This window comes from Clarias gariepinus, chromosome 5, assembly GCF_024256425.1.
Source record: "Clarias gariepinus isolate MV-2021 ecotype Netherlands chromosome 5, CGAR_prim_01v2, whole genome shotgun sequence".
In the NCBI taxonomy this organism is placed as follows: domain Eukaryota; kingdom Metazoa; phylum Chordata; class Actinopteri; order Siluriformes; family Clariidae; genus Clarias; species Clarias gariepinus.
The window spans coordinates 23,191,529-23,219,009 of record NC_071104.1 but is presented as its reverse complement, the minus strand read 5'-3'; the positions used below and the strand labels follow the sequence as shown (position 1 = coordinate 23,219,009).

The window sequence follows — 27,481 nt, the reverse complement described above, 5'->3', positions numbered from 1 at the left end:
AAAAGAGAATATACACTCGTGTTTTAGGTGCTGTGTTTTTGTAAGGCAGTATGATGTGTTTAAGTGCCTTGCATGACTGTGGGAGGAGATTCTGTAGGACTTATTAGACTACCTCGCAGCTCTGTCCCAAGGCCAAGCTCCTCCTTCCACACATCTGTCACAGACTGAACAAACTCTGCCTTCTTTTTGTAATGTCATTTTATTTGCTACCTAAGGTTCTGCCTCTCCACCCCTAGCTGAGCTCACAGAATCTCTGAACTTTGGATGCAATGATTTCTGAACTGTGTCCACACAGAATTCCTGTATGATTTCAGTCTGACAGAGAACTTTGGTACATATTCGCTTTCGACAGGACAACGTCAACATCCTTCTTAAAGCGTGTGTCTGGACTAAATAAAACAACTGCTTTTTTATTCCAGGGATCTGCAGGACATATACACAAGTGTAAAACTTCAGGTAAGTTTTGTTTTAATATGTTTTTTTAAATGTTAAACTAAATCAGACCCTCTGCTGGGGAGGACACTTCTGTGACATTGATGATAATGTTTGAATAGTTTAATGTTTAGAACATGTTGACTCTGACAGATAGCCGATGCCTCCCAAATGTCCATGTAAAATGATCTTGTGCTACTGACCTTTGGTTTAAATTTAACTGAGTCAATAATCACATACACAGCTTGTAGTCTCGAGTGTGGTTAAACAGGCTTTCAGTAGATGTGTTACAGTGTTTGCCACTTAGACATTCTTAGGTTCTAATGTAATAATTTATAATTAATCCAGATTGTTAAAAAAGGCGAAACCATTAATTGCTTAAGAAAGGAAGTGAGTGCTAAATCACTGTCACTGATATGAAATTAGACTCTATACTTGGCCTATCAGTAGTTTATAGACTAAGGGAGGCTAGAGATTCTGTCAAAAGGTCATGTTGTTTTCTTGTATGTGTTTTATGAGACAGTTTTAGGCTCAGAGTGAGATTTGTTTTTCGCTCAAAACGAGGGTGAAACAAACATGGCATGTTGAACAACCTGTTCGGTCCTTTTGCAGGTGTGTCTCTGGGTGGTCCCGCACGAACATGTTCATCATGACAGTAATGCTGTATTGTTTATGATAAGCAACACAAGTACTTCCAGTATATCATTATTGCAACAGACTGACCTTTTGCCCACTGCTTTGCATTAAGTAAGCATGACACAAGCTCATTAATTTGACTTTGGAACGATGTAAATACTGTACATAAAAAACGTAGTTCTTAACAAAAAGAATCATTAGATCAATCATAATCTAAATATTATAATCTATGCATTTCCGTTTGGTTGTATCACATAAGTGAAAGTGTAGTCAGTTTTACAACTGTGAGCTAAGGTACAACAAAGTGAGCTTTGCTAACCAGTGTTACCATGCCACACCTTCCCAACCTTAGCAACCACACATCAGCTGTGGTTAATCTGCTCTCTGTGGTTTCTGTCTATGTGTAATTTTTGAAATTGGAAGGGACATGATTAGTGACATTAGTGGCTGCTGTTTTAGATTGTATTCTTATTTTTTATTTAGTACACTCTTCTCGTGGTTCTTATAGGCTCAGGGTAATGCTCACACATTGTAAAGGACAGTCTTTTATATTATTTCATGGCAATATGAAACTAAGTGTGTTTAATGAATTCATATATACAACTCGCTCAGTGAACTGAAAACAAAGGCTGTGATGACATTTATAATACAACGGCAATTTCTTTTAGTTCTTTGGTAGAGAAATGAGGTTTTTTTTTCTTGGAACCCTGATAGCAATAGAAGGAAAGAAGAGTAAATACAGTATGAAGAACTTTCCAGATAAGCAAACATTATTTCATCATTACTCATAAGACCATGAAAAGCAGGTATCTCAGCAAGACAGTCAGCTTTAAGTCATCAGAATTTGGGCTCCTCCTTTGTTTTATGTCACTTCAAAGTCAACATAAAGCACACCTGTGTATAGTGTCTGTGTATATGGATTAGAAAAAAATGTGCCTTGATTTGATGCTTAAGTTGTAAGAAATACTTAACCTCTTCACCTAGTAACACCCATCACCATTTTCACACTTGCTTTTGAGTGCAGATTTAGATTTTCAGTGTAGTTACCGAATAATATGCTTTAAGATAAATAGCTGAATAATGATTAAAGTTTAAGCATTTTAAGACAACTCTTTGTTTTAAGACATTTTAAGACAACTCTTTAACTCCTACACTTATGACCTATAAAACAGTGTTTTAAATAGCTGACGATCACACTTAAAATTAATGGGAGTTACTGGACTATGGCCTAAACACATGAAATGTTAGGTCAGATTAATTCTGACTCGTAGTTCAGAGTTTCATATAATAAACAGTGCTATTGTATGTAAATGTTGTTTTATAATGTATATTATATAAACAAATTTCAGATATTATCGGAATTAACTCTATTACATTTTAAATTTAGTAATTAGTATAAAGTTATTAATATAAACTAAGTTTTTATCTAAAAACTACTGTAAGCTATTCTTATTATACGGTATACTTTTATAGGTCAAACTTAGACATTGTTCAAATATTAAATGGTATCTCCCTTTAAAATTTTACAAAGAAAGAGTCTTGTATGCAATTGCATTTTGTAACTACACACCCACAATTGTCTCTTAACAGCAGCCCAACATCTTTATGCAGCAGCAGATCATTTTAATCCCTCATTTTAAGCCATACTTCCTAAAACATTTTACCAATGCTGTAGTATTTGTACAAAGTTTTTCATGCCAAGTCTGTGCCTTGGGTTTGTCTTCATTTGATTTTCAAATCGTTTTATGTCTGCACTCTCACTTTAGAAGCATTCAAACTATTGAAATTTGATACTTGAGCCAAAAGGAAGGGCAGATGCCTTGATGAATACAGTGTTTGCTCTTTGGGCGTGTAGCTCTGTATGGTTGTCACTATCACAAGAGAACTATGAAGTTATGCATTGCATAATTGTAAAAGGCAGGAATTTGGTGAATAGGCTGGGCCATAAATGGGCACATTGGAGGGTGGGGGTTGGGTTAAGTGTGGGTTTTGTGAGTCTTTAACAGGTGTCTAGAATGAACAATTCTTCAGGCCTTTTATATATGGACAGGATGTAAGGTATATGGTAGAAATGTTTGACATTTTTGAAGAATGATTGTTGTTAAGTGGAGAATATTGAGAGCTGTTTTAGCAACTGGAGATGATCATTTCCCAGCTAAATGGTAAGGAGCAATACCTTGTGGTCTTAATTGTTCAGTTTTCAGTCTACTGTCTATGTGTACATAAGACAAGTTGTTTTACTATCAACATCAAATTAGCAAGAATTGTTCTGAATGGAGGTGTTGTACATTTTAATAAAGCTTTGTCTTGCTTATTCTCACATGGCATTGCAAGTTTTACTTGCATGTAAAACAATACTAGTCCTTACAAATACTATCCATGCACTCATCATAAGAACACAAGTAATGACATATCTAAACTTCACAAACAGATATTCCAGTCATTTATAAGTGAAAGGTTTGCCTAACCATTAGTGGCTATAGTCAGAGAGAAGTAGCATGGGCTTCTGTGGTCTGGAGATCCACCTGCTATACCATGATTGCATAGTCAACAAATGAGTTATAAATTAGATATCATAGTCATTTTATAATAATTGCATATTTATGCATCTGAATGAAGAATTAAACCACTGTTTTCAACTTTATGACTTCTATTGGCTAATTGGGGGTTCGTTGGTGTTTTAGACAATGTACTGATGGCCCAGGTTATCTACCTATCTAAGTGGTAGATCACTTACAGTATGGCCATGAAAGCAGTAAACAGCTTAAGTAAGCTCATAAGCTGCTTATTTGGCCCACAGATCATGTGGATATAAAACAATGCCGATATATATATATATATATATATATATATATATATATATATATATATATATATATATATATATATATAATTACATTATACTTATTTATGTTTATTTAAAACTTTCACTTGCATATTGCAAGTTCTTAATTACTGTGAATAGATTTTATCACATATTCAGCTGAGAAGAACTGGCCAAATGAAAGCTTTTATTTGAAATCCAAAAGTAGGAAACTGTGTAATATATAACATAATGTTTCTTAAAAGAGTTTAAGAAGGACATTTAATTTGCATTCCTATTTGTTTTTCTCACCCCATCTGTGGGAAGAATATATTGAAGGAGACATAACATTTTAGTTCCTGTTTAGTTCCATTCCTGTTTTTTAAACTCAGATGCTATTGATGGATAAAAATATGTCCACTGTTCTGTACAAAAAAATTAAATTAGTGGTTTACCAAATTTAATATACTTGTAAAATCTAAAAAAAAAAAAAAAACGCTACCTTTAGGATTTTTTTTTTCTCTTTTGCTTTCATTTATAAGGGAAACATTTTTTTTCTTCTTCTTCCACATATTTTCTGTGGGCTTGATTGGCAACATTCACATCCAACCCAACCATTCAAACTGAAAGTGTCAAGACAAGGTGGTAGATCATGTATTACTTTTTTATTTTTTTTACAATTTTTATGCTGTTTTTGATTGCTTCATAATTCACAAGTATTATCATTTTTTCTTTTTTAGTTAGTAATCTTTGTCTTTACCACCATTAAAGCTTATCAAAAACATAAAATGAAGTAGTGTGTATGTGAGGAAGAAACAGTATAGCAGTCCATTTAAATCCATCTTTCTTTCACATGAGCTGATCATGTGAATGCCTAGTCAGGCCACTGGGATTCTGAGCAGAAAGATTTCTTTATTCTGAACTCATTCCCCAGGGATGTTCTTAGCTTTTGTAGAACACTTAAATTAAAACTAAGAATCCATGATGGTGTAAAATTGTTTCTGAAATTTCCATTCTAGACTTTGTTACGGCCTATGAAAGGGAGAGGAATTTCTTGCCCTCTCACCACTTTTATTGGAGCAATAAATTTGTATGAAATGGTTCACTGAACACCTTGTTTAATTCACTTCAGTGCACCTGATGTGTTGGGTTGTTGCTGAAAATAACACAGATCACAAAGCACTATTTTTTCCTTTAGATCTGAGTGGTTGGATTTCTGGTTTTAATATCAGACCATAGATTAACTTTGTTATAGTACACTTATAGAGTTTTGTTTCATTTGAAATTCTGTGTCACTGGGTGTTACAAAACTGTCACTTCAGTAGGTGAATTTCTATTTGTACTATGTTCATACATTTTGTTAGCAGGTTGATCCAGCTGTGCCACTGTTACCATTTTAAAAGTTCCCTGGCATGTCCTGCTCCTGCTATTGTTTTCCTAAAATATTAAATAATGTTTGTTGTGCTTGTTGTGTCCACTGTACCTCAGAAAGAAACACAGTGGGAAATAAGAGCCAGTGTCAGTACTTGTTATGTGTGACGACTGGAAGTACATAAGAGTACTGTACATAAAAATCTTATGCTTTTATTAATGTTTTTCCTATACGTCTCACTGAGGTGAATAAAGGACACGAATAGGGAAGGGCATGCATTAAATACTTTTGCATAATTTGCAGTTCAGTGGAGGCTTCTTAATTTGATTATATTATATCAGCTATGTTTATGGTTGCCCTTTGTACTTTCTGCAACTAAGAATTTTTATGATGATTTTATTTAGGAGTGGCCCTAACTAGCCACACTTGTGAATGTTCAGGTTCTATGTGTACAGTAAATGTTGTTGCCATTTTGTTGTTGTAGTTGTGTAAGGCCTGTGTATACAAACTGGTAAGAGTGACTGGCTTTTTCTGCGCTTCTGCTCTGACATGGATCCTTTTGTGCAATGTTGTGAGGGGAGCCTGGCACCATTTGAATTGTGTACTCACTTTCCAGTTCTTTCAGTGAGAATCACTGTATTCTTTTATTGTCCTTTTCCCACGCTGTGAGCGGTTAATAACATACAGCTCTTATCTCATGCAGGCATCAGAAGACTAGGTGGAGGCTGAAAAATGTAAGTGCTGCCACATTTCTCTTAATGTCAGATGTAGATAATTTTTGTGATAATAAGATATATTTGAAATAGTGGATTTATAAAACTTTTACCTCAACTGTTTCTGAATCAGGGTACGTAGTTTATGGGCTCCTGGTTAATAATTAATATATAATAAAGAGTTGTACTGTATAGGCCATGTGTTGGTTTCAGGGTCGACTTGGAAAGTTAACGTGTCTGATTTTATCCACCTTTCTGTATGACTAATATAATACACAAATAATATAATATAATATAATATAATATAATATAATATAATATAATATAATATAATATAATATAATATAATATTTACAAGTAGTTTGGTTTGTGACTATGACACAGTACTAAGTTGTGACTGTAATTGCATTTTTCAGGTTCTGATAATAATCTGCATATAAAGGCATAAGTTGATCCATGTTATAATGGATCTTACCTAAATTTGAAGGCTTCTAAGGAATAAGAAAGCAAAACATCTTTTAAGGTAAGATATAAAATACGCATTTAATGTGTTTAGCACATTTATCCAATGGTGAGCTGATATTGCTCTAAATTCTTTGATGTTTTAACAAGACATTTGACATTTTAAACAGGAGTAAAGCGCATGCCCAACCATGGTTGATATTCTGTATTCAGCTTTTACATTAGCATTGTTTATGGAATCAAAATCAATAATATAACCATTCTCCAAAATGGCTTATTCATCAGCCAATGAATGCTTTCCACCAGCCAAAGCACGTCTCAGCTATGGTTGTTTAAGAAAATGGCAATGTCAATACAATGTTATACAATATCTTTCACAGTAGACCCAGTATAGTCTTTTAATTCAGGTCGTGCTCCAAATGAACAGGAAGGGCAAGCATTTTTTAAAGCAGTCAGTGTCTGACTAAGTCTTTATGCTGATAACTGGAGCAATACCGAAGAGCTGAGTCAAGTTGGTGTGAGTTGGTGTGTGTGTGTGTGTGTGTGTGTGTGCATAGTTGACACTCTTCTCCACTTGTACTTGACAGGCACTTGAAGATTGCACAGGGCAGTGTGAGAGGGAGAGAAATTAGAGACAACTGGTACGGGAGACAGAAGCTCTTTCCGCTACAGGCTGAAAACAGCAGAGAGGACTTATTTGAGTCCTTAAGCTCACTTGACTGCTGGACTCACAGAATACCCCCAAGACACCCAAGACTTAAAAACTGCAGGGTAAGAGTAAGAGCCCTCAAGTCTCCCAACTCGTTGACTTATTATTTATGGCATCTCTGCCTTTTTGCTTTGTCTGTTTTTTAATTGTTGCTTTTAGTATGTAAGGCATTCTGAGCATGCACGTTGCATGTTTGCATTGTTAATATTTACAACTGTTAATATTTGAATTGCACACGCCAGTACTTGTACAAATAAATAATGATGAATTAAAGAAATTACACCCTTATGTAGTGTTTTGGTATTATAAAGGTGAACTTTATGCATTATATGATACTGTGCAGAGACCCCACATTTGTTTTCAGTCAAATGGACATTAAAAAGTTGTTGTTGTTATTATTATTATTATTATTATTATTATTTGCTCCGAACTATAATGATGTGAAAATGCAAAATACATTAATTGTATTTTTAGTCGAACAGCAATTCTTTGATTATTTATGTGGGTAAATATTAAAGCTCAGTATTACAACTATTTTTTTTTACAATATTGTGTGATTCATGAACAATAACAATAATTTTTAAAAAATGATCTGAAAATTACAAAATGTAGATATGGTGCAATATTGACTTTTAAAACTAAACTGCAAAAAAATATATACTGTCAGTACAAGTGTGCTGTTTGACTAAAAATAGAATTAATGTGATGTGCTATACATTTTCTTATACCTATTGTTGCCACCAAATAACTGAGCATAAAAATTGAATGGCCATTTGATTGAAAACAAAAGTGTTTCATCACTAAAAAAAATGTGATTTGGCTGCTTAGTTTGCAAACCAAATACATAGTGCCCCCTGCTGGTTAGACTTAGTTGTTGTTTGTCTTTTAAACAAACATAAAGCAAGAACACTGTCTTCCAGTTGTGTAGATTCCCCCTAGATTCATACATTGTGGTACAAGTGTAATATTTACCAGACACATGCTGGTTTTGGAACTTATTTAAAATGTCCTCCTGTTACACTCTGTTCATCCGAATTAAATTTTTCCCATTAGGCCATCCTCTAGACTTGCTCCATGTTCACCTTAGTGACAAATTCCCTTGGTACTCCACACAGGCTTATAAATGAGATTCCCTTTATTGACACTTTTATGTACAGTATGTTCATAGTTACGAAGGAAGACTTTTCCTACCCTGTTTCACTGTTCTCTATAGCTACACCGAAACAGAGTGGGTATTCACGATGTCAGAAAACAAGGAATATCGCCGCTCACTGGTTATGACTCCAAAGACCACCGCTCAGTTCAACCAGTTCCTGCCAAGCAAAGACAAGCAGTCGGGCTATGTTCCAGTGGCACTACGCAAGAAGCGCACTGACAGTCAAAGTGATGACAACAGACGCAGCTGGGCAAGTCCCATGTTTACAGAGGAGGATGGATCTTTCTCTAGGTAATGTCAGTCATCCTAAACAGACATTTATGTGATTATTTATTTCAAGGTGACATAGTTTGCAGGCATTATCCATTACACTAGATGAGTCTCCTATGATTCTTCCAGGGAGCTCTAGTACATCAGTGTTTCAGTTTGAAGAAAGAGCAAAGCTTCACTTTCTGTTTGAGCACAGATGACCAAATAGTGCTACTTATATGATTATCTTATTTGATTGGTGAGACTTTGTGTTATGACGCGTGAAAAAATTCAGAATGCTCTCCCTTTTTCATGCCACACTGTTGTACGTATGTGTGTGATTATTCCTGAATGCTTGCATGTCTGTGCCAATTCCTGGATGATAAAAATATTGTAACAGAATAGGCACAGGCTTGTCCTCAACCAGTGAACTAGGCACTCAAAAGTCTACTCAAGCTTCCTGGCTGTTCGGATATGAGAGCAGTGATTCAGAGGCAGACCGTCCAGACCCTGACTTGCTCCATGATGATTTGGCCAGCCGCCGGTTTCAAACCACACCTGTCGTCAAACCCACCAACTTTGCATTACCCATGACCTCAGGGGACTCCACCTCTATGCCCCAAACCACCAGGCCAAAGGTCATGGTTACTAATGTACCCCAGCCAACTTTGACCTATCTCAGGTCAGACACTCTCCAGAGCCTGTTGTGTTTCAGTATAACATATCTGACATATATCATTTCTAATATCTTATTTTCTCAGTTTTTTTTTCTCTGTATTTTACATTTTGTCTTTATTCTTCTTTAAATCTGTGACCACTTTTATTTTGTTACATTTAATTAGGTTTTGTGTTAATAGATAACATTTTTATGGATGGTTTATAGTGTGCTAATAAGTGGCCATGTGCGATTACTCATCCATTCGGCTCTCTCTTGAGTAGCAGTGAATCTAGGCCTACTCAGAAGGCTGCTAGGAGGTCTGCATCTGCTGATGTCTACATGTATGATGACTCAGAAGAAGATGACAATGAGATTGGTTGTGCTGATCCTGTTCATGATGACCTTTATGCCCGTAAAGTGGGCCAGACGGTAACCCAGCCCATTTCCACTGCGCATTATGATAAATTTCTTCCAAAGTTTTGGACACCAGAGGAAGACATGCATGTGCAGAAAATCAGACTGGGCTCTCAGCGTCGGCCCTGGTACAGAAAGATCCAGGGCTTCAGGTCTGTCTGGCATGGTGAAAAACAGCAACTGACATGAAATACATAGATATAAATTACATATTTAACTATTGCTATTTTTGGAGACTTGTAATAGCTACCCATTTGTGGTGTCATTTAACTATAAATATTTAATGGACTTTTACTTCAGTCTTTGCATGTGATCAGAATACATTCCTGTAACTTCATTTGTTTGGTCTACGCTACTGGTCTTCTTTTTCCTGGCTAATAGGTTTGGGTTTTTCTCTCTGTTTTTTCCTGTCTCCCTTCTCTGTACTTTCTCTTCATGACCTGCACTTGCGTCTAGCCAGAAGAAGTCTGGTTCATCCTCAGAGGACTCCGACTGTGATGTCAGTCCCCAGCTCTGTGTGCCCTCTCCTTCTCATTCTGAACCCTCTTTCTCACTCGCACAAACTTCAGCATTGCTCAGTCCCATCACTCCCAGGTCCTTGTCACACCCCCACAGGCAGTAGTCCAGGCTTTAAATTAGTTGGCAATCACACACTAACTATTCACCTAATCAGCTTTTCTTTACTGACCTACACTGTTGACTTTACATCACATTAAACGTATGAATGATGTTCATCTCAGCAAATAACTGATACCACATCAGCCAGGATTTATGTATTACTGTATGTATGGGTCATATACTGTAAAATGAACTTACATACGCCAGTATTATTTTACATATGTTTTGCACAAATGACTTGGATTTTAGAACAAATTAATCAGCCAATAAGCAAATTATTATCAAATAATCAAGTATTTTTTTAAATAAGGAAATTATGCATTAATAAGGAAAAAGTAAATTAAAAAATGAGCAAATCGAGCTGTCTTGTACTTTTTTTCTTGCACACTATCCTTATCCTCTGAAATTCTTCTGCCTTCTTCTTTTCTTTTTAAATTGACATACAGTTCCACCACACAACCAGTTATGCTCGCTCAACATACATCTGGGGCCCAAAGATTTCAGTTCCCTGATTTTTGGCCAAGCCCAGACCCCAGTTCAGGTCCAAGACTCTTTAAGTGCAAGAGACACCCACTATTAGGGCGGGAGCACCCTAACGACCCCTACAATGTATCTGAGGAAATTCTCCCTGACTTGGAAAACGATGATATGTTTAGCCGCCGTACATGTGCCTTCCACTCTAACACCGAGCTGGCCAGGATAAAATATGGAGATCTACTTACTTCACATCACAGATCTGAGCCATCGATCAGAGTGGTCATTCAACACTGTGATGACAAATCTACGTACCCTGACATTGAAAAAGATGATGTGGTCACACGCAGGTTACAGCATCAGTCTACACTGCGCCCACTTTCAGGAGCACCCAATAATTACCACCCAGTGCCTATTCCTGAGCCCTGGGAGCTGTCGCATAAACTTCAAGCCAAGATATTTGCCCCCTGCCCACCAATACATGTGGCTGCCCAGGCACCTGCAAAAAAGATGGGAGACGCACATCAAATATCAGATGATATGCTTGTTAGAAAGTTTGGAATTGTGCATGCCCAGAATCCCACTGAGGCACTTCAGAGATCAGCTCAAATAGGCCCAAGTGTTCCTTCATACTGCAGTGAGGAGGATCTCCAAAAATGGCAAGCCATCAGAGAGGCCAGTCACCTGAGATATAAGAAGAGGCTGATGGTGGAGAGGTTAGGCTTCTAAGTGTGTAGGAATGACCTAACTCCCTGCATGATTTCATGGTGTCTGATATGCCTTTTTATAATTATCCCATTTGTAGCCTAACATGGATTGTTTAAGTGTGCTTGTGTATGGTATTCTACTGCACTTTAAGCTTGTGATTACTGGTAATAATTTATAGATTATTATGTTAACATAATGAATAGGCTAGGAAACTTTGTAAACAGTATCAAACCTTTTATTTGTTTATTGCCGATATGTTTTTGAATATAAAAATGCAATAAGAATGCATGAGTCTAAATTTGCCATAATATCAGCAAAAAGGCATCAGTGCTATTAAAATGTTTATATGTTAATGAATTACAGTTCTGTTTTTTTTTTTTTTGGGGTTGCCTGGCATTTTGTCATATTCTGCTTATCTGATGAATAAAAGAATTACTGAAAGCTTTTGTGATGAAATTACCTAACAAAAAAAAGTTGATATTAAGACTGCTTCCAATTCAGTCACATAGATTTTCCCTAAAAGAGGTTCAGAGCTTCATATGTACTTGTGGAAGTGTAATAGGCAAAGCTGTTGAGGAATGTGAAAACCTGAGTAATGTCTATAAATAACACAGCCAGACACAGCCTCCCTTTACAAGACTGCCAGGATCCTGTGCAGCTTAGAAATTCCCCATTGCTATGAGATGCTGTAAAAGCTAGAAGTGTAACTTTTGTGTCTATAGAAATATACTTTCAAAGCACCCCAGCATGCAATTTAGCATGCAAAAAAAAAAGGACTTGGCAAACTACATTTACATGTTTAACATATTATGAGTTATTTTGCACAACATTTCTGTCACTCCAGTTTCATTTAAAGTTAGTCTACCTCTAACTTTCCCTTAGGGGGGGATACTGCCAGTAGCTTGTGTCTGTAGTCACACAGCAGGATGGAGAAAGGTGATCTCTAATGTATAACTGCTACTTCTTTACCCTGTAAAAAAAAAAAAAAAAAAAGGGAATCTCTGGTAACTGAACCCTGGAACATTTTGCATTTGATTACACCTCTTTTGTGTCAGCCACAAAATAAACAAAATGACCTGGCTTTTGTGTGGTTTTTGTTTGGTTCTCTAGACTATTGCAAAAGGCCTCAGATAGTGATGGGTAAGTAGACATCTGGGGCCCGAAATGTGGCATGATATGTCCACTTGTGTTGTCATGTCGCGTTATGCTTTTGTGTGGTTCTGCTTGCCATAGAACTGAACACTAACATTACTTACATTACTTTGGTTCCTAACTGCTACAGTCCAAGTCTTTTCATCATAAAACAAGGGGTCAACCGATGCGTACCATGCTAGCTAGTAAAATCATATTTGCATTGCACTTTGATGAGGAGTAGTGCATCAGTAATTCAGGATTTAAAAAAATAATAATAATGCTAATACTAATAACACAAAAGCTATTCTAACATTAAGGTGGATGATCTATTGTATATATCAACAATACATAGGTAAAAGTTTTAAAATAACCATTTAATGAAACTTTTTTTCCTTTTTTGATATTTTCTGTATACATGTAAATAAGCTCAGTATGTATAATAAGTATTTTTTTCTTCCTCCCTATCTCCCTCCTTCCCTCCCTTTCTTTCATCCATCCATTCAGACAAAAGTCTTTGCCCACAAAGTTTCTTTTTTTTTTATTATAAAGCATCACTCTGTGAATTTGTGCTTTCAGGTCTCAGTCGTTGGGTGACATTCCTGATGAGGAGACAGTCCAAAAGGTTCGGTATGAGGATCTACAGAAAATGCGTGAAAAGATTAAGCATAATGAAGACCAATGGCAGGATGTGAGTATCAGCTTGACTGTTCTGACTTCCAGTTCTTCATTGGCAACAGTACATTTTTTGATTTTCTGCCTTGTAAGAGTGGCTGTATTTTTTTTGTGCTTAATCGTAATGCATGTATGCCTCTTGTTATTTTTTACAAGGTTCATATGTCTGAGGGTAAACCTGATTGTGATAGAAATGGACTTTTCTGCCCACCGTATTTAGGTCACATGCTGGCCCTAAATGCACTAGGCAAACAGAGCCAAGAAAATAAATAGTGCACCTGAAAATATAGCCTATGTTCCCCTAGCTTTTTTCTCTCCCTACATCATTTTGCCTCTGATGCTCTGCTGCTTTTTTCTCTGTCTTTGACTAAGTATGTGAAAGCAGGTTATGGGTCTTGAGCATCATTGTCCTGTTTTTCAGGATCTCACTAAATGGAAAAATAGGCGCAAGAGTGTTAACTCTGATATCATGAAGAAAAAAGAAGAGAGAGAGCAGATTGAGATACTTACTTCGGGGAGTGGCACCAGGAAATCAAAGACCTTCAAGGAAATGGAAGAGGAGAGGTAAATTGCACATATACAATTATGTCTGTCTTGTAATAAGTGTCACTAGGGTAACTAATGTTTTCCCTAGTCATAAATGCAGTTACTGTACTACGAAGGTCTATATAACTCAATATTATTAGTCACATTAGGGAAAATGCATCTTGTGTGAGTGTAATTTAATAAGGGTCGCATGCATACTCTTCTCTCATCACTATGCAGGGAAAGCCAAGAGCCAGGCTTCAAGAGTCGTTTTTCTACCTTCTCTACTTCTGAAGACCTGGATGTCTTTGATGAACCAACACCCAAGACCAGAGTTTTACCACGCCGCAGCTATACCGTCGATAATCCCTATTCCATGGGCCGATCTAAAGTTCACTCTCTGCCCAGTTTGGCAGATGATGAACCTGAGGCAGGCAGTCTGCCTTCTAATGAGGTAGAAACACCTTCCAATCCTATCCAGTCCAGCTTAGGGACCACTCTACCTACAAGTCAAGAAAAAGAAACTAGCATCTCAGTAAGCCATGATATTCTGGATTATCCAGTTAAAAACAGTGTCTTCAGCAAACCCAACCTACTAGAGCCCACCCGCATCAACATCAGCAGTCCTTCAACAGAGGCCAACAGCAGCTCTAAACCAGTTCCAAAATCCAACAACTCTGCTAACCCTGTGCCTGCACCTAGGCAAAACCTAAGCCAGACTTCCATGCATAAACCAGTTTCAGCAGAAACAAAGCAACCCATTGCACCTCTAGTTTCTGCCTCACTCCCCAGGAGTTACCAGAGATCAGATAGTGCACGGATCACTTCTGTCGTCACTCCCAGACCTTTTGGCACCACAAGCACCAAAGTTACCTCCCTGCCCCGTTCCTATACGGTGAGAAGCCTCATTTGTAAAAAAGATTTGACATGATGGACTTTACCTACTACCTGTTGTAATATATATACAGTCAGTGAGTAATCATTTGCATTGTGTGCTAAAGTACTGAGACTTGGTAATTTCAGTGTCAGTGTATTTTTTGCAGTATGATAATGACATTACAGAGGTTACATCAGTTGTACTCTACATTGTTTGATGTTTTAGTATATGCAGTGATCAGTTTTATTTAAAATTCCACAATAATATTGTCCTGTTCCTGCTCCTAGGTGGATGACTCTCAAAAGCGCTTTAATGGTGAGACAAACAGTGGTAATAATATGACAGCTTCTAACCGTTATGCCGCATTTTTGAAAGAAGATTCCCAAACAAGTCCGATGCAAAGCAGTAATGAGAATGAGGGGGAGGAAGAGGAGCAAGTGTTTCCCCCTATTCGGTCCTTCTCATCTGTTACTCCAGTAAGCCGTGTAGCACCTCAACCCAAAACAGTGTCTTCTGTAAACAGCACACAGCAGGTGAGGTTTTTTTTTTTGTTATTGAAAATCTGCTTTCACTGACGTGAACAAAAACCAATACCCATAATGGAAGGTACATACAGTACTGAGATATAGATGCCTTTGTTTGGTCTGTATAGTATTTATAATCTAGCAAAGACAAGCTTTACATATTAGAATTATGTTGTCCTTAAAAACAATATATGGTTATATGTTTAATTACATGAGTCATTTCAGACATATCTATAAATTTCAAGCTTTAAAATGACATCTGTTGGCAGATATTTACTCCTTTCTAGAAATAAACACTTAAAATAAGCAAATATTGCCAACAGACTGGCCAGTAGAATAAGACAAGTCTGAATTTTAAAATGAAGCGAGTAAACATATCAAGAAATAAGCTTTGTATAATAATTGTATAATTACTAATAATAATCACTAATTATTAATTACAGGTAAATATTTTAGGCTAAATGATGGTTCGAACTATCTAAACTGTGTGTGTCTTCTAGGAAAACTACAGTGACATGAGGATCAGTCTGAATCAGAAACCCAACAGCAATCATGATTTTGGGTTTCAGTCTAACTGGGATTCCACCGGGGTTGTTGTTAAATCTATACAACAAGGTATAAACTAATTACAATAATTAATTAGAGAATACTGCTGGAAAATAATAATTTTGTAAGTGTTCAAGTGTAAGCTTAAAATAGATAAATTAACCTCTGATTAGTTACAAACTCCTAGGAAGGAATAATTAAATTAAATTTATACAGATATAGTTCAAGTTCAAGTTCAAGTAGGCTTTATTGTCACTTTAACCATATACAGTTAGTACACAGTGAAACGAAACAACGTTCCTCCAGGACCAAGGTGCTACATGCTACATAAATTTACAACATAAATTAACATAGACACTAAACTAGCTAACCAAGAGGCCTAGTTAGCTGGCTAGCAGAGAAAGGACAGAGAGACCTAACATAAATTACAACATAAATTAACAAAAACTAACTAGCATTCTAAAGGCATTCTAAATGAATTCTTCGTTTATTTAAGTTCTTAAACGAAGGACATACTGTGACTTATTGTGGTACTTATTTGTAAAATCACTGTACTCTTACATTCAAAATTCTTCTGAGGTAAGGATTAAATATATGTTTTTTGCATTTACATAACAGTGGTTTTTTTTTTTAAATGTTAAAAACGTTAGCTATTTTACATTACAAGCTTGACCACATGCTTGTCTGATTCCACAAGGAGTTCTAGAGCTAATTTTGAAAACATCTCCTACTGTAAGTAGACAGGATTGTTTTGTTAATTGTTATTTTGCTAATTGTTTGTAGTCATATTTCTGTGTCATGTATAACTGTCATTTTTGTAGGCAGTCCAGCGGAGATGTGCCACCTGCAGGTTGGGGATAAAATCTTGGCAGTTAATGGGCAGAAGGTGGCAGACATGAGCTATGAAAAGTGGAAAAGGAGCATGGATGAAGCCCTGCAGGAGGGTAGTCTGTTTATGGACATCCGCAGACAGGGAAAGAACAGTAAGTTTGTTTTTAAGTATCTGATTTGAGGAAACAATTCCTTCAATGCCCGAGTGACCAATGCAGGTATGGCAGGTGCAAGAAATTATTCAATCAAATTGGTTTCCTATAAATCAAAACAAGTATTGTTATACCCAATATATCCAATAATTTTGTTAAAACTGCAATTCATTTAGCAGTTTTGAAAGTTGTGGTGGCATTCATTTAAAATAGCAGGTTCTTCTCCCGAGCCTGGTAAAGCTCACATTATGTACATCAGTCTTTGTGGGCAATAAGTAACACTGATAACTTCTTGGCCAAAATTGAAAAAAAAAAAAAAGGTGGAAAAAAAGGCATGTTTAATAATGTCTAAATAATGCAAACAGTCTCTTCATAGTCAATTTTTTCATTTAGATTCTAAAGATTATAAACGACTATTATTGTACAATCATGTAATATTTTCTTGATCTAAACTAACAATTAAAAAGAAAAAAAACCCGAAAAGATTTAAGATTTAGAAGAAGATATGAGATTTTTTTGATTATAAACTTAAAAAATAGTCAATTAGTTTTCAGTTGTGTAATGTTACAGTATACTGTATGGGCCTCACCTGACAAGGTGCATGCATCTGTCAGTGTGGCTGTATGTCTGCTTGCCTGTCAGCTCATGTCCTGTCAGTCTTTGTGTTTTCCAATCCTAAAATCTTTCTTATGCATACTACATGTGCGTTTTTGCTTACTGTGTATGTATGCTTGTAGTCTTAAACCAGAATTGTGAAGTACTACTATTAAGTATTAGTCCTTATATTTACCAGCAAGCATATACCATTAGGAATTCTGTTAATTACATTTATTAGAATATTTTCTTACCATTGTATTATAAGGTTCTGTTAACCATTAAAGCTTAAATTATACTACTAATACTTATGTCACAGTGTGTTTGTGTGTACATGTAGTACTTTTCCTCTCCTGGGGTAGGCCTATATGTGTTTACTAAGAGGTGTATGCTTGTTGGTAATACTGGTGTGTGGCATTTTTGCATATTGCATGGCAGGGGAAGGTGGTCTGTCTGTTAAACCCCACTGTGAGAAAAAAAAGTCCTGATAGTAAGGCTGTTCTGTCAGAGGCTTCTGTGTAGTCCTGTGTCTATTATTATAGTTGCTAATTCTGTGTTTTTAAAATCTACGACTGTGTCAATGCGCAATTATCAGATTGGGGAAAAGACCTACCTTCCCTTCCATTTAAAAGCCATAAGGTCATCAATCTCACCAGTACGGGTCCTCTAGGTTTTCCTGAGCCATATACCAACACGAGCCTGAACTTCAGCTCACTCCCAGCCATGGATTCCACTGTGAAAACTGTGAATGTCAGCTCCCACACTGTCAATGTAAGCACCTTGAGCACTGTACATAAGAAATGTGACTCTTTATTGCTGTGATATTTTTTTATTTTTTAATATCACCATTATATTGTGTTGTAGAGTCTGTCGTCCAATGGTATTAATGGTGGAATTCGTGAGGAACCTGTGAATCTGAGAAGCAATGGTAAAGCATATTTCTCATTGAATTACCATGACAGGGATATACTGTACTAACCAGAATGGAAATGCACTGGATGTACAATAGTGTTTGGTGTGTTATGCTTGGTGTGTTATTTATGTATTTATTTATCTATCTAATTTTCTAAAATAGCTTTTTTTTGTTAATTTGCTGAAATTTTTTTAAGAATATGAATAAGATTGTTCTTAGTGCAATTATTTTCCAATATGAACCCATGAATCTCAATTTTATTTTTTCACTTTTTTCACTTTTTCTCAATATGTGTCCTTTCTCTAATTTCTTTGTTATCCATTTAGAATCCCTTTCTTTAAAAAATCTTAAAAGGAGATCGGAGTTTTTTGAACAAGGTAAAAGACTAGCCCCTGTTCACTATGTTTTTTTGGTGCTGGGCATTACCAGGCCTTCATGCTGCCATCCTACTTTTCCTTCTCGCAGCCGAAGTCCTTGTAACCCATGTGATCTTTCCTCAGGCACTGCAGAGAACACATTGTTCTGGTGTTCTGGTCTATCTCTGTGGTAAACAGCATTGAGTGTGCAAAGTCCTTCCACATCAACACACTGACATGCTGTCTGCAGTAGCCCTAGGACATAGAATATGCAAAAAATAGAAGGTGGAAAGAGGGAAATAATTTATGTTTCACTTTTTGACAACTCTGTAGCATATATTTATTTCCTTGTAATATCAAAACTGTATGGGCTTCACAAGACTGCATACCAAAACCATATCAACACCCAGAGATCCTTTAAGACTCAACATTATAATATATTCTAGGCCATGGCACTTATGAGAACATGATAACATTTTGAGATATACCGGTTAGCCTGGATTTTTCTCTCTTATTCTATATATCTGTGTAACTCTTGCTGTGCTTCAAGTAAGATGAACCTATTAGGAAATAGTGCCTAAGGCCATTAATGAAATATTATAGTAGGATGCAGTGTGGTGATAGGGTGTTCAGGTTGCACACAATGTTGCTTTTCCCTTTTGCATGCTGTGCTGAGCATCCATCTGGTTGGTGTCTTGCATGTAGCAGCTGACAATTTAAATTGCAACATGTGGGCTTTTTTTTTTTTTTCAAGTTATACTTTTTTGCAGCTTTTTGCATGTAATTAAATTGGATTTGGAAATAATACATTAATAATGCAAGAAAGAAAGTTCTAATTATTAATATTTTTTGTAGGTGGATCTGAAAATCAAATGCCAGATGTAAGTGAAAATGTGTTCTCATAATATTTGTAAAAAAAAAAATGTATGTTGTATTCAGACTGTCATAACATATTAAAAACATCATAAGACTAGCATCTAAATTCTTCCTGGGCCTGAGGGCAGGATATTTTGCAATGACTCAATAATAAAAACAATTACTGCAGCTCAAATTGCTTACAATAACATTACCAGGGAGGAATTTTAAAATAATTCTCAAATTTGATAAATCATGATAAAGATTAATTGATTGTTGGACAAAACACATTCTACAGTAAATTACACTTGTTTACATCAATTTATGTTTAAATTATGTTAGCTTCAGAATTTAACTAAGACAGAAAAAAATGTATTAAAAAAATCAGACAACATTTTTTTACTACATAATTAATAAAGATTTGAAAAGACAATAATGTAACTAACAATGAGAAATATTAAATAGTGTGTAGGAATATTTTTTATACTTTATTTATTTTATATACTTTCTGTTTATTTTTTTGTGTGCTTGTTTACATATGTATGTATCTATGTATGTACAGTGGAACCTTGGATTACGAGCATAATTCGTTCCGGGAAGCAAAATATAAAGTAAAAAAAAAAAAAAAAAGCTGCACTTTACCTTTAAGAAAAAGTAAAAATAAATCCCGACAGATAAGTGGTTTCCTTTGTGCGTGCAGACGCTGTGTGTATTTGTGTGTGTGAATCTAAAGTAAGCTCCCCTCTCCCCCTTCCCTTTCCCGTCACAACGGAAACACTGTTTTTTTGGAAAAATAAACAAGGAATCTCTCTAATGACACACGATTGAGCGACACACTAACGTAATCACTGCTGTAAAGTAAAAATAAAACAAATTAACCTGCACTTTACCTTTAAAAATAATCGCGACAGAGCAGTCTTTCTAGAGCAGAGAGAAAGAGAGTGTGTGTGTTTGTAAAGCCAAAAGTAGGATGGGTCTGTGTGTGTGTGTGTGTCTGTATGTGTGTGTGTGGGGGACAGTGTCCAATGATGCGCGCAAACACAGACACAAAGAGCAGGCTGATACAGGGAGAGAAAATGGATTTTTAACCTCTCTAATGAGACTTGCTTTCGCTTTACACATGCGCTGTACACACACGCATACAGACACAAAATAAAATATGTTTTACGCGCACACACACGTGGTCACAGTGTTATAGTAAACAGTACACACATGTGGATGTTGATTATACCAGTGGGAGATGAGCACGAAGACCCAGCAGGGGAGACGATTACCCTCTATTCCGCAGCACAAGAGAGAGAAAAACCGTTGGCTCAGTTGTGATCACATAATGCTCGGCATCAAAACAAGAAGCGCATGCGTGATACAAGATAGTCGGTACTCCTAAACCAAGACTTGTTTGTTTTCCAAGTGAAAAAATAAATGAAAAAATCTTTGCTCGTCTTGCGGAACACTCGCAAACCATGTTACTCACAATTCACTTTACTCCTTTTTTAAAATCTATTTATGTCATTATTAAAAATTTAAAAAACTGCTCCTGCCATGAATATAGGCACAGCCTTTAAAGCATTAAACTACTTGGCAAAATAGTAATTTTTATAATTATGGTCATCTAGTAAACCAAATTTGTGCTTGCTGGTTAAATGGAAGAAATACACTTGTGTTTTCTAGCCACTGGCTCCCTCTCTCTCAGCCTCATCTACTCGCTGGTCCTGGGACCTGGAGGAAGAGCGCAGGCGGCAGGAAAAATGGCAAAAAGAGCAGGACCGCCAGCTCCAAGTAACATCTTGACAGCTTATTTTTTATTCGAGTCATATAATATGTTAAAATAATAACAAATATCCATTATTTAACTGTATTTAAAGTTGAAAGGCAAATATGGTTTACTTTTACTGTACTATTTTTCTAATTAAGTTTTATTACTAATATTAGTCACTTGTGGCCCAAAGTTTAAAAAAATATTTTATTTGCTTTTCTGCAGGAAAAGTATCGACAAGATCAAGAAAAGCTGGACGAGGAGTTTAGAAAAGCCCAGCAAGTGGCTGTAACAGCAGGCTCAAAAAATCTAGAGGTATCCAGTCTCTAGCAGCTTATTTGAATAGAAAGGGCACATGCTGTAAATTAGAGATACACTAATATTTTAAATGAGAAAAAATACTAAACGGAATCCAGGTACTTATTTATCAAAACTATAGTTAAAAAAAAAAAAAAAACATATATGATCAAAGCTTTCTTCCAAGTTGCAATATTGTAGCTGTGAGAGAAGCACTTTACTACAGATTTTTATGTTGGCTAATATGAGACAAATAGCTAGCATGATTACTAAAGGAATGTTTAAACAAAATGTATAAAGCATGTAGTCAGTTGGAGTACAGTAAAATAATGATTCCATATTTGACTTGAAGCAAGCATTTATTTTAATTGTGACCTTCGGCACTGCATGCCTGTGTTACGTTTCTACTAGTAGTAGCTTTTGCTTATGCAATAGGGTAATTTGTTCATCTTTACTGTTGTATACAATTACAGTATGTCTCCAGAAGAGTATCTAAATGAAGTAAAAGTTTAGGATAGGACAAAATAGTTAAACCTCAATAAAGTAGGAATTCTTTCCAAAAGAATGTTTATTTTATTACTGTGCAAATTATATCTCTTGACAATGTTGTGCTACACAACAAAAGAGAAAAAACCTGTCTAATAAATATTTCTGATGCCACAAAACAGGAGATGAGGAACCTTAAGCTGGAGCAGGAGGCCTCAAGACTGGCCCTAAAAGAAGAAGAGGAGAGGAAAAGAAGGGAGGAACAGGAGCGCCTTGAGGTGGAAAGGAAAGAGAAACAGAAGCACCTTGAGGAGGAGAGAAAAAAAAAGGAGGAACAGAAGCGCCTTGAGGAGGAGATGAAAAGAAGGGAAGAGGAGAAGAAGAGGGAAGAACAGAAACGACTGGAAGAGGAAAGAAAGAAGGAAGAAGAGGAGCTTAAACGAAGGGAGGAGGAAAATAAAAGGAGAGAGGAGGAGGCACAGAGACTGCAGAAGAGCAGAGAGGAGGAGGAAAAGAGGCGCCAAGAGGCCCAACGAAGACTTCAGGCAAAGTAAGTAAAAGTGGTCGCTGGAGAATTTGGTTAAACTTCAGCTGAAAACTTATGGAAACTATAGATTCAGCAATTAAATTGTTTGGGGGCAATCTACAATTGTGACACAGCATGTTTGCCGAGGCTGCATTATACAGATGCAATGTTTCATACCCATATACATAATAACAAAAACTGTATCAAGTCCTTTCACCATTATTGCATGTTTCCTGTGAATGACAAATACTCATTTTGTGCGTTGTCATACATTAACAACTAGACCATAAACTTACAGCTTACAGCCTTTATTATTTGTGCCCAACTGTGTGTGAATGCTATAACCCTCTGCTTTTTTCTATAACCCTCTGCTTTTGCTGTTTAATAACAGTGATGGGGAGTATACTTTTCCCGAGCTATCCTACTTCCACAGGTAAATATAATAATTACTTTGTGGACACACTGCATGTGACAAACTGCATCAAATGTGCTTTTAAGAAGATAAGCTGCCTAATAAAAAAAAAAAAATTATAAACTGTCACATATCCTATATACATTTTGTAATCATTTTTGGCTAATAAATTTACAGGACCAAGTCAAAATCTACTCCAGAGCTGGACGATATAGAACGCACAGATATTAAAGGTCAGTAAATTAACAGATATAGAGTTTACCGTATGCGTGGTCATAACAGATCCTGTCTATTCCTGAACAAAGGTTTACACAGTCAAAGTGGAGTCTAATGAAATCGATTCACAGAACTTTCAGCGAGAACTTACAGCTAGCTACTTACAGTTAGTATAGAGCCATGTCAGTGTGTGTGCGGCTGTATGCAGGTGTGTATAGCAAGCACAGGGGCCTGGCAGGTTGGCTTCTGGAGGAAGAATTACGAAGGAAGAAAGATCCTCATGTTCTGAGACAGCAGACTGCATCTGAGCTGGAACTAGAGAGAAGAAACATCCTTAGTGCTATGAGATACAGTAACCCAGAGAGAGGTGGGCCATGGAGTGTGACCATGCTAATTATGTAGCCCAGCCAATCATCTGATCAGCTACGATCTATAATCAATGGATGTAATCAATGTGTTTTCTCCAACAATCAATCTTTATCAATTTCTATTTGATTTCCAATCCAGGATATAAATGCCATGTATACAGGCTATACATGTAATCCAACTGTTTGATTACAACAGAAATGAAGTGATGCTGTGTGAATTTTTTCTATTTATTATATTTTCTCTGATAATAAATAATAAAATAATATATTGTTTCCAGCCATAAGCAGTGGTCTGGGTCAGAGCTCTTTAAATAAGGCCAGCCAGGATAAAAAAGAGCCGGCCACTCAGGCTGAATTGGAAAGGCAGCAGATCATCCAAGACATGAAGAAGAAGAATGCCTTGCTCACAGATAGCAGCTGGATTCGTCAAAATAGCATGAATAGTGTAAACAAAGAGCCATCAAGCCTTCCTATGAGGAGGTTAGTGTGTGTTTAAGCATATTAAAGGAAATTGGTCAATGTCTCTCTGACATTGACACATCACTTGATAAAGCCATAGCACATATATGTTAACTGGTCAGCTAAAGAAACTGCACTGAAATCATAAGCTCAGTATGATGCCATAACTATACAAATTTGATTGAATATGTGATTTGGCTTTTGTACTGGCTTGACAGAGGTGAATCTCTAGACAACCTGGACATGACAACAAACCGCACGTCCTGGAGGTCATCATGGACTCCGGGCACAACTTCGTCCATTCCAGACTATAGCCGTCCTTATTCATCTTACTCTAGCTCTTCTTCGATCCAAAGTGGACGTCCAGATGCTGCCACACTGCCTTCATTTCAATCTCTAAACTCCCAAAGGCCATCATTTTCCCAGTCCACAGCCACAAATCCTGAGAATCAGTCATCCTCACGAAACAGGTACTTTGCGTTTATTCCTTTAAGCATTAGAAATGTTCTGGAACATATACTGTAGGTGCCAGAGTCTGATGTAAAATTAGGTGTAGCCTTCAGACTACCATACAAAATAATACCCATGTGTACTGTACTATGTCTAAAGTCCTAGAACTCATATAAAGTCATTTAAATGATTATGGCTATTCATTCTGCTGATCTCTCCGGTCATGTTTACATTCTACAATTTAGGTCAGTAAGTGGCAAGAAAATGTGTACTAAGTGTGCTATGCCACTGGGCAAAGGAGCAGCAATGATCATCGAGTCTCTGGGGCTCTGTTATCATTTACATTGCTTTAAGGTGAGAGTTTTAAACTCCCTTCCCTTGGGGTTCAGGTCAACCTGGCTGCTTATGTCTAACCTGTAATACTCAGACTTTCTTAATTTCATAACCCTCACATTGTATACATGAAATAATAGATGAATCTAACATTGTATCTCCCTGGAATTGTTGCATCTGCATAAGGATGATTGTGACAATCCAGCTTCTGAATATTTCACAACTGATTTCCTTCTTCTGTATCTGTGTAGCAACATTCAGTATTTGTATAATTACTGCTAAGCTCCCTACTTTCACAGATTCATAGGCTTTATAGTCTTCATAGTCTTTATAGTATAAATTTTTAATTTCTGCTAGGTCTCTGGCCTGTTGGTAAATTATTTCCTCTCATATAAAGGGTTTCCTTTTATTATAATAGAGGGACTTACTGCCTCACTGAGTCAGAGATTATCTGACCACTTAGATTGGTATGCAGTTGGCCTACACACAGTGTTCTTATTCTGCATCCCTGTGTCTTATATTACAGTGCATTCAATGCAAAACTGATCTTGGCGGCTCAGAAAGTGGAGCTGAAGTCAGGATACGAAACAAACAGCTCTTCTGTAACTCCTGCTATATGCGTGTCAAAAGTAAGCCATCATTAACTCTATACATAAACAGAGATAAGTGACAAATGAGTGATGCGTGATGAACACCATTCTTTGAATGATGATGGTCGTAATGACGGTGCCTAACATCGTCCAAAATCTGCCACTGGCTCGAGATCTAATGATTCCAAAAAAACATAGCATAAGATACACTAAATTTCTATACTCCTAAAACATTTCAGCAAATATTTATGCCTTCTGGATGGAGACATTTTTATCCTACAAGAGACAATTCCCATCAGAATAAAAATGTTTCATCAGTTCAAGTGGTCAGTTAGAATAATGTTGCATTAATTTTCGGTGATGTTTCCTCTAAGGAGAAAAATAAACCTAAACATCATCAGAGTCACTGTTACTCATTTAATTTGTCACCATTTTGTACATCAAAGGTCTAACTAAATAAAAAAAAAGAAACCTGGTTGATTTGAAGTCATGGAAAATTTTGTTCCCTCCACAGCGGGGCAGCCAACTGCCATGTGACCTCACCGGATTACATCAGCTTGATGAAGACCCTGGTCCAGTTAAAAAAACATGAACACTTTAAATAGAGTTTTGCCTGAGGACAACATTATGGAATGACAGTCAAGATTAGACAATAAACATCTGTGCTTCCTTTTTAACTATTAGAGGGGAGAGGTATAAGTTTCCATAAAAGTATTACTGACTTTGCTTGCACGAAGGATAAAGCACAAATATATATGCGTAGAAGCTAACAATGTATGTAAAATAGCTATCATTTTCCATCCATATCCAGTTCTTCACAAAAGCATTAAGGTCTATTTGGTAGTGCTTTCTGGAGTGATAGAATCGGCTGTTTTTCTAATTGCTTCACAAGTCCATCTTCATTCATCCGACTTCTTTATTTTTTGGTGTGTTGTCAAATATCCTGCCATATAATCATTGTTTTGCCTTTATTTTTGTGAAGGGAAAGATTATTTAGAGTAAATATATAACGAAAATATTTAAAAGTGGCATGGTTTGTTGGAAGAGTTTTATGGAATACATTTAAAATATTGAAGTAAGATATTCCACAAGGTAAAATAATCTTATGCATACAAAACAAATTGTATTCACCAATATTTTTAAATAAGGTGACCAAAATAAAATGTAAGGCTTAGATTAAGTCATTTTGTTGATCCCCAAATTAGGTTCTGGGCTGTTTTTTTTTTTGTTTTTTAACGTTGTGCATGACCGGATTTTATCTGAACTTTATTGAGCTCATAATCTATGCTGTGGGTATTTATGGATTACTACACATCTCCACACAATGGGTTATATGTACAGAGCAAACATGGAATATGTACTAATCTATATTTGGTAAAATAATATGCTATATTTGATTCACATGCAGAACTCCTATCATTTTCTGTACTCTTAAACTTCATTAAAAAACACAATTATTCAGTTTACACATTATTCGAAAATTTTATATTGATGATGACACTACAGTTCCCTTTCAGTAGAACTAAGGAACCCAAATCTGTTCCAGGATAACAGTGTCTCTGAGCACAAAGCTAGGACAACAAAGACATGGTTTGCCAATGTTAGCATGGAAGAAAATGAGCCCTAACCTCAACTCCACTGAACACCTTTGGGATTAATTGAAATGCCAACAGCAACTGAGACCTCCTCCTCCTGAATTCAAAACCTGCCATCACTAATGCTCCCCCCCTCCCCTCTATAAAATCACTTGGCCTGGTCTCAGTAAGAGCCAATGAACTGCCACATTCTTTAAGATAGACCATATCAGGAGAATAAAATCTGCCTAAGTTTGTATCAATACTTTTTGTTTAAAGGCCCCTTAATGAAGCGGTAAGTTGCTACCCTAAAACATGATACTTTTAAAGCTTCTGCAGCTTTACTACTCTTTTCCATTTAGGAAGAGTTACGCTTAAACATTATTTTCTATTGACCATACAAATATATAGTTTATATTAAGCCTCCCAAAGACCTGCACCTGTTTCTTACTGGTTCATGCTTTAACTTAGATGTTTTTTAAGTTTAAACGATTCATAGGTCACTGGCGTGGCTAAATAAACAAAAAACGTTCATCTGAAACTGGTCAGGTAAAGAAACTGGACTGAAATCAATTTCTTTTTCTTAGTAGGTTTTCACTACCATTTGTATCTGAATAGTTTCATATATTTT

The 27,481-nt window shown here is 36.3% G+C and overlaps 1 protein-coding gene across 6 annotated transcripts; it reads left to right on the top strand.

The window, feature by feature from the left end:
* Positions 1-167: 167 nt before the first annotated feature.
* lmo7a (LIM domain 7a) lies at positions 168-26,742 on the top strand. 6 transcript variants are annotated; one of them, XM_053496626.1, is made up of 31 exons: positions 170-456; positions 5,947-5,977; positions 6,373-6,479; positions 7,006-7,189; positions 8,341-8,574; positions 8,933-9,214; positions 9,472-9,756; positions 10,061-10,198; positions 10,669-11,412; positions 12,515-12,544; positions 13,115-13,226; positions 13,632-13,774; positions 13,976-14,630; positions 14,900-15,145; positions 15,637-15,751; positions 16,504-16,665; positions 17,930-18,030; positions 18,124-18,187; positions 18,499-18,549; positions 19,384-19,409; positions 21,055-21,162; positions 21,365-21,454; positions 22,105-22,472; positions 22,840-22,881; positions 23,038-23,093; positions 23,285-23,443; positions 23,723-23,924; positions 24,122-24,373; positions 24,599-24,707; positions 25,213-25,315; positions 25,791-26,742. In XM_053496626.1, exons 5-31 carry the CDS (start codon positions 8,369-8,371, stop codon positions 25,811-25,813), a joined length of 4,872 nt encoding a protein of 1,623 aa, XP_053352601.1. In that variant the 5' UTR covers positions 170-456; positions 5,947-5,977; positions 6,373-6,479; positions 7,006-7,189; positions 8,341-8,368; the 3' UTR covers positions 25,814-26,742. The 6 variants fall into 6 exon arrangements, with proteins under 6 accessions (XP_053352602.1, XP_053352601.1, XP_053352603.1 ...); XM_053496627.1 differs by lacking the exon at positions 22,840-22,881 and having other exon boundaries at positions 168-456; XM_053496628.1 differs by lacking the exon at positions 18,499-18,549.
* The last annotated feature ends 739 nt before the right edge of the window (positions 26,743-27,481 follow it).